This window comes from Sipha flava, unplaced genomic scaffold (assembly GCF_003268045.1).
Source record: "Sipha flava isolate LNK unplaced genomic scaffold, YSA_version1 46_pilon_pilon, whole genome shotgun sequence".
NCBI classification, from domain to species: Eukaryota; Metazoa; Arthropoda; class Insecta; order Hemiptera; family Aphididae; genus Sipha; species Sipha flava.
In genome coordinates this window covers 2,177,775-2,185,934 of record NW_020273250.1, presented here as the reverse complement: position 1 = coordinate 2,185,934, position 8,160 = coordinate 2,177,775, and the positions used below count along the sequence as shown (strand labels likewise).

At 33.5% G+C, this 8,160-nt stretch overlaps 1 protein-coding gene across 1 annotated transcript; it reads left to right on the top strand.

Moving 5' to 3' along the window:
- Window positions 1–5,391: 5,391 nt before the first annotated feature.
- Window positions 5,392–6,564, top strand: LOC112689727. Its single transcript, XM_025563555.1, has one exon. The coding sequence runs from the start codon at window positions 5,392–5,394 to the stop codon at window positions 6,562–6,564; it is 1,173 nt and encodes a 390-aa protein (XP_025419340.1).
- Window positions 6,565–8,160: the final 1,596 nt, after the last annotated feature.

Here is an 8,160-nt window from a genome sequence, read left to right as displayed (position 1 = left end):
ATAATAAATGAATAAATAAATACAATGTGATAGACCCGTCGGTCTTCAAATAATATAAAAAATGATGGTGCACCACCTACCTCGTGCAGTTATGATGTGCTACAATGCCGGAATCCGTAATTAATAATAAAATTAATACAATAAAAAATACAAGTGATTCCGCACACTACAACACAACGCTAACTGCACCACGACGAACAAATAACACACGGCTCTGCTGTAACCGGACCATACAACACAATATACCACGTTAAATCACTAAAAAATGCAGTCAATGGTAACAAATTGAACACCCTAGAGGGACAAAACAAATTAATGATGGGCAAATATTATGCGCGATAGTTACCAATGACTGATTCACAACAAAACTGACAAGACAAAAACGTGGTATAACAAATTGGCTGCAAACAGGAACAAACGACAAACGGGTATTAACACTACGGCGGACACGAGCAGAGAGAGAAACGGTGCCGGCGACATTTTCCACGAAGGCTAGGGCCACCGGACACCACAAAATGAAGATAAATGTCTCAGTGCCACCACACTAAACCAAAAAACACGAGAACTTATGAAACTTTGTGGCACTGAGAACATGACTTTTACTTTTACAAAAACATAACCGAAAACCTTTGAAAACGTGGAAATAACGACACTTTCATGCGATGATAACAGCGCGATTGCGTAACCGGCCGGTCGCACACGGAGGCTTATCGCCGCCGCCGACGAGGGCCTCGGATAAGCAACGCACCGCTACGCATCGCACGAAAATGACAAACAAATGAATTAATACAACATAAAAATAAAACATAATATAGACACTACATTTAGACTCAAACAGGGGTATTTAAGGCATTCAAGGTCAAATACCTATAAACCCCACCATTTTATATTTTAGGCGGGTCCGTTTGCCTCCAAAAATAAGATATCGCTTTCCCCCACCATCCATTTTCCACAAAATTTTTTTTAGACTAAAATTAAGGCTGTAGCCTATTTACGCCTCAGAGTAGTATATTTGCGCCCCCAGGGATATAAACAGATGCGCCCGAAAGATAAGCTACTACATTGGCGCAACTAGACATTTGAACTAGGGGGTGCTTAAGCTCCAGATTTTTTTAATATATCGATCGATATATTATTATTAGCAATCATAAATAATAATATAAGAAACTTAGAAATGTCTCTAATACAACATACGTAATACGTAAATGTAGTGTTTTGAGTTACCTACAAACACTGTAACCTAAGACGATTTATTATAAATCTTAGTATCCTAGTAGATTGTGCTGTGTTTGTTGTGGTATATCGGCGTATCACCCGTATGCCAGATATCATAATGACGAGACTATTTCCGTCCCTCGGGAATACCAGATTATATTAGTATTTTAGGCACTAATATACCATATAGATATATTTAGCACAGACTATTTAAAATAAATTGACCGCTCCGGCATCCTTATCTTTACTAAATTAAAATCAGCACATCCAATTCAACATTATAAATAACAAAATGTTATATTACAAAAATTACTATTATGTTATAATTGTAATTCGATTAATATTCAACTTTTTTATTACATTTTTAAACGATTTTTTTAGAGGGTGCTGATTTTGACTTAGTGGGTGCTAAGGACCCAAAGCACCCCCCCCTAGTTGCGCCAATGAGCTACTACCTACTGATTTATAGCCCATATACGCCAATTTCACACACAACGTTGCCATTGTGATTTATAATATAGATTATTTTTACCTTGATAAATAATTAAATAAGTAGATTCTTAAGTATATCTCAACTGACCATATTATAATAAAGTTATTGCATTAATCAGCAATATAATTAAAACTAGATTGATTTTAAATACACAAATAAAAATATAATAACAAAATATAATATTAATCCAAACCGGCTAAATTATATGGAATTGTACACAATTGTACAAGTTTCAGTAATAACTGTAGTACTGAAATAACAGTAATAAATAAAAAAAAAATAATACAACTATATTAAAATAACAACGAAACCAACCGTCAATTGCTAAAATGAAATGTCAACGTTAATGACCCAACTATGTTAAGGGAAATAATACTTCATACACAAGGAATAAAATACTAACCTTAATAATCTCTAGCATCAACAACAAACAACAACCACGCTCTGCTACCAAAATGTTCGCCACACAAGCTCTTTACTCGGCAGTTGGCCCCTGTGACTAGAGTGTCTGGAGATTGAATAAGGCTAAATCTGGTATTTACATAAAAATAATAATAACATAAGTATATTTCTATAAATATCAACAAAACAAGAAACAAACCACGTGGGAACAATATAATAAATTAAAACATATTCCGTCAATATATATATAAAGGAAATAATATAAAAAAACCCGACAATGTCGATATAAAGACGGTGAATCGCCAACGGCGGATTCGCGGGTACACAACTTGGCCGAAACGACGGCGACTCGCAAACGGCGATGGCGTACCGCAAACGGAGGAATCGCGTGCGCACAACTTGCTATCACGTATGACGGCGTTTACCCGCAAACAACGTGGCCAAAACGACGGCGACTCGCAAACGGTGATGGTGTACCGCAAACGGCGGAATCGCGTGCGCACAACTTGCTATTACGGATGGCAACGTCTACCCGCAAACAACGTGGCCGAAACGACGACGACTCGCAAACGGCGATGGCGTACCGCAAACGGCGATTTCGCGAACAACGTGGCCGAAAACGATGACGACCAGAACGACGGTTTGGACGACAACTTCCGTTGTAAGAATAGATCTTACATCCTCGTCAACATACGTGGAACAAAGGTACGTCAACTACGTAGACCCACCAACGCACGACAACTCCGTGAAGAAAAACAACCAACGCACACCAAAAATGACAACGTTCGTAATGAAGGCGAGAGAAAGAACAACACAACGGCGGCGGTTTTTCGTCGATGCACAGCGTCACAACGACATTTTTAAATATTGCCAACCGCCCCTAATGGTCGTTCGGCTGATCGAACATAATTGTCTATACGGTGCTACCAACTGCAACCCGGTCATTACATTATGACCGTGTTTGCGTGAACAATTATTTTGTTCAATTTTTTTATTATTTTTTTTTTTTTTTATTCTATCATTGTTCTATCTATTGTGGCAATAAATTATTATTTCTTTTCATATTATTATTATTATTAATATTATTATTATTATTATTATTACATATATTGTCGTGTGCCATTGCGGCCATATATAAAGTATTGTTATTCACGCTACTGTGGGAAATTAATTATTATATTATATTATATAATATAATATATTACCATATATATATTATATATTATATTATATTTCACATTTTATTTCATTTAATACTATTAAACATTATTAAATATTAAATAAATATTGTTATATAGTGTATCAGGTCTAATGGATACTGTTTGTGCAGCAATTATTTAATGTATTTTGTATTTTTTATTTATTATTTTTTTTATTATTAGTAATTTAAATAATGTAACTATAGAAAATAAATCTTTGGAAGAAATTTGGGTAGAAATTTTCAAAGTCAATTTTGAATGTGCTAATATTGATTTAAAAAATCTAAAAAAGATTGTTGAGTTTTTTCTTTGTATACCTGGAACTAATGTATTAGTAAAAAGAGTTTTTTCTCAAATGAATTGTATATGAACTGATCAAAAAAATCGTGGCGACAATTAAAGCTATGTTTACTGTAAAAATTGTTTTCAAAGAAAATTGTGCTGAGTTTCATGTATTATTATCTACTAATGAAAATTTATTAAAACAAATTCATTTATTTCTGAAATATGAAGGAAATAGTGACATAAGAGAAAACTAAAAAAAGTCTGAACCATAACTAAGTGCATCAGTTTTTAAATTTTTACTTTTTTAATAAAGTATATTGTTTTCTTTTTATTAACAATTTTTTGCATGTGAATATTTATAATTTTTTTATCTAATAATATTCAAGTTTTAAAGACTGAGGTGTAGGCACACCTACTGTTAAGTTTTAAAATTATATTTTAATTGTTTTCCTAAGCATATGATTATTTATTACTATAATGTTAAGAAAGTTCCTTAACTCTTGAGTCTTAACTATAACTCAATTATTTACCAAATAAAATATTTGTTGTCATTTTAATCTTTAAATTATCTCTATAAGTCTATACGATTCTAATTTTACTGTTAATTATGTTTTAAAAATAAAATTTGTGTATTTATTTAGATAGATAATAAGAATTAATAGCTTGAATAATGAATATTATTAATTGTTGAAAAATATTTTATTATTTTCATTTAACTAGTTATTTTTTCTTACATTGTGAAATGTTTTGTGCCATATTTTTATATAGTTTCTAAAAAGGCATTTTTTAACAAAATAAACTGTATAAAAATTATCAGGCTATAACATACTGGGATGGTAGTATAGAAAAGAGATTATCTTATCTATTATGGTACAGTCCGGACTAATGATGGGCAGGAACGACTACTTGATACTTTTCATCACGTACAACCGACTAATTATTCGACTAAAATGTTTAAGACTAACTAACAAAAATAAATGAAATTAGTCGACTAATTATTCGACTATAATGTTTACCACCAACTAATATGAATAAATGAAATTAGTCGACTAATAACTACTATTCGACTAAAATTAGGAACTGATAATTCGATAATTCTGAGACATTGTAGTCATACTTCTATTTTAAACTAGTTAAAACAAAAATACCGATAATGACACATACATACACACTACAAATATAAAATATATTTAATACCCGAAATTCAGTTACTATAGTCGCGGCAACAAAAAATGAGCGTTGGTACCGCGACCCGTTGTTTTTACCCACTCTTACGGCCAATGATTCTCAACATAGTGCAGCTGTCGTGCTGCTACGCGCTGTACCTACTGTATTGTATTTGAAAAGTGAGTGGTAACAATTGTAACCGTCAAGTTACAGATCGTGTCCCTCAGGCAGCAGGAATTCAAACTATAACATTCCAGACTCTCTTTTGTTGGGATATTTTTAGGAGGGGGATTTATATTATACTAGCCACCTTATATAGTACATTTTTTTCGTGGTCTATCGTTTACACACCTTGTTGTTGTAAACACGTATTTCGTGCGCGCCGTGTAATAGTCATTGAATATCGTAGTACGTTTGTTTTAAAACTTAAAAATGTCGTTTAAAGATCGTGATACTCATAGTCAGAGTAAGAAAATCATTTTTAGTGTTTACAATTTTATTAAAATGTGTTCGGAAAAAAAAGATTTGAATTCAGATTTTTTTAAAAGCGCACAAAAAATTGCTGCTCAGGCTTGTGGTACTTCGTATATAACTGTGCAGCGTATATGTATGGAGGCAAATAAATCTTCAATGGATAGTGATGAAGAAGTGCAATTTCAATCACCTCGTAAATTGTACAAACGTGCAAAGAAATGCTCCGAGCTGGACGATTTCGATGCTGATGTAGTCCGACGGATCGTACACAAATTTTATGAAAGAAATGAATATCCGACTGCTTTTTCAATTTTAAGCGAAATTAAAAAAAAATTACCACATTATGAAGGATGCGTCCGGTCGGTCAGAAATTTGTTAAAAAATTTAAAATTTACGTTTAAGAAATGCAATAATGGCCGCAAAATGCTTGTGGAGCGAAACGATATAGCCGCTTTATTATGTAAATTTTTACGTACAATGTGTACACTCAGACAGAATGAAGATACTCGACCTGTGGTTTACCTAGATGAAACCTGGGTAAACCAAAATCATTCAAGGTCTCATATTTGGCAGAATAATGAAGAAACTAAGGGATTTAAAATACCAACCGGCAAAGGAGGTTGCCTAATAATTACTCACGCTGGATCATCGCGTTTCGGGTTCATTGAGGGATCGAAATTTGTTTTTAAATGCCGAGCTAGAAATTCTACTGACTACCATTCGTCTATGAATTCAGATGTGTTTAAACAATGGTTTGTAGATATGCTAAAACTACTTCCTGAACCATGCGTAATCGTTATGGATAATGCACCATATCATTCTATGTTGGTAAACAATTATCCAAAATGTAATGCTCGAAAAGCTGAGGTGCAGGAATGGCTGAAAAATCAAAATATTAATTTTTTACCTTTGGAAACTTTAGCCGAACTACGCGAACGTGTGAATTTGTTAAAACCGACATTTAAAAAGTACGAGCTAGATGAAATAGCAAGTTCAATGGGCCATGAAGTAGTACGACTGCCACCATACCATTGTCAGTATAACCCCATTGAACTTATATGGGCTCAAGTAAAAGGCGAAGTGGCAAAAAAAAATTCAACGTTTAAAATGGTCGACGTCGAAAGACTCACTCACGAGGCATTGGATTTGGTATCCAAGAGTGACTGGGAAAAATGCGTCAAACATGCTGAGACAATCCAGGATGAAGATTATCAGAAGGAGATACTAATAGACAGTGTATTAGAGCCGGTCATTATAACTTTTCAAACTGACGACAGTGATTTTGGCAATGACGAGGACAGTGCAGATGACGTTCAAACACTTATTTAAAAATTGTTATTTTACTATAATATACTTGTCTTTTATTATTTTTTCCGTTGTAAATATTTTTAATTGTTTGTATGATAAAATGTAAAATAAATTGATAAACAATAAAAAAAAAATCCTATAATTTAAAAAAAAATAGTACCTATATAAGTTATTTGATCTTTTTTAAAAAAAAAGCGGGCTTTTTGTTTCAAAGATTGATAATCACTACTAATAAACTGCCGCTTGGCGCATGACGGTCAGCGCTCATTTTTCGTTGCCACGACTATAGTTAGTCTTAATTATCATTCTAATATTCGAGTATTCCACAGTCATAAGCTATTGATTATAAACTATTGATAAAATACAATTGTTTAAAATGTTGAGTAAAAAAAATTCATCAAACGTGTGGTTAACAGTAGAATAATGCGGCGCTCTCGCTGGCAACGGTGTCGAAGGCAGGAGTGCGTAGTGAGGCCACGCCCATGCGCAGAAATCGGCTGCCGACTACGTTTCTTATTTTGAATGGACTATAGTCTGATTGCATGTGCACTAGATTAAACGTATAATACGGGTTACGTATAACAACGTATTCGTATATCCTGTGGCCAGTACGATCAGTTACCGGGGGGAAGTTGATTTTTGGTTCATTTCGTTGATTTTATATACAAGAATGTTCTATGTACAATTACCAATGTTGTCCGTGAATACCATACAGTAAAATAGGAATAACGTGCGGGTCACAAACGACGACGACCGCCACGCTATCTTGATAATCTTATAAGTATAATAAACAATCCGACCGCACTGACGGATTGTTTACTGTGTGCGCGCTCTATTGACTCTCAACAGATTAATCGATAATATAAATTTCGTAAATCGTTAGTACTCCGTCAGGGAGAGACGCACAAACGCGACATATGCACGAGACTATGCTGTCTCGTTACAAGACAAAGAGTAACACCGTGCAGATCGATGCAAGCGCTTTGGATGGTCTACGGTCCAAGTTTTAGTGTATCGCGCTACTGTGCTTAGACGGCCGGAGAACATATTTCGTGTACAGATACTAGATAGTAGATAATAGATAATTCATAACACGTTAAGGGGATTGGAAGCGAACCTTTTTTAAGAGGTTGAATATAGATGATACCTTATACGCGTGATGTTATGCCTTGTAAATGTGTGCGTTAGTAAACGATTATTAGTGTGTGTGTGACTTTCCCGAAATAATACGCTCCGATCTTATCAGCAAACGGACTGTCATTAGTCATTATCGTCATCGTTTATACGCCGCAAGACATGTAATATTATTCAATATTATCATTAATATTTATCAATTCATAATAATTAATAAGTATAACGCATTTGCAATTCGAGTGTGAGAATCACCGATTGCCAAATTTTATAAAAAAAAAAGTTTTAGAACGAATATTCATAACATATAATTATTAATTAATTCAAGATGTATTAGAAATAAAATAAAAAGCTAAAGGTGCTATAATAATAACAAATAAATTCGTAAGTTTTATGGTAATTATATTTATACAATTCATCACAATAACTATAATAATAATTATCATACTACAACTATTGTAGTGTTAAACGTTTTTTTTCGGGAAT

Excerpts from the sequence above, each read along its gene's own strand:
- LOC112689727 (XM_025563555.1), top strand. The coding sequence starts at position 5,392 with ATGGATAGTGATGAAGAAGTGCAATTTCAATCACCTCGTAAATTGTAC.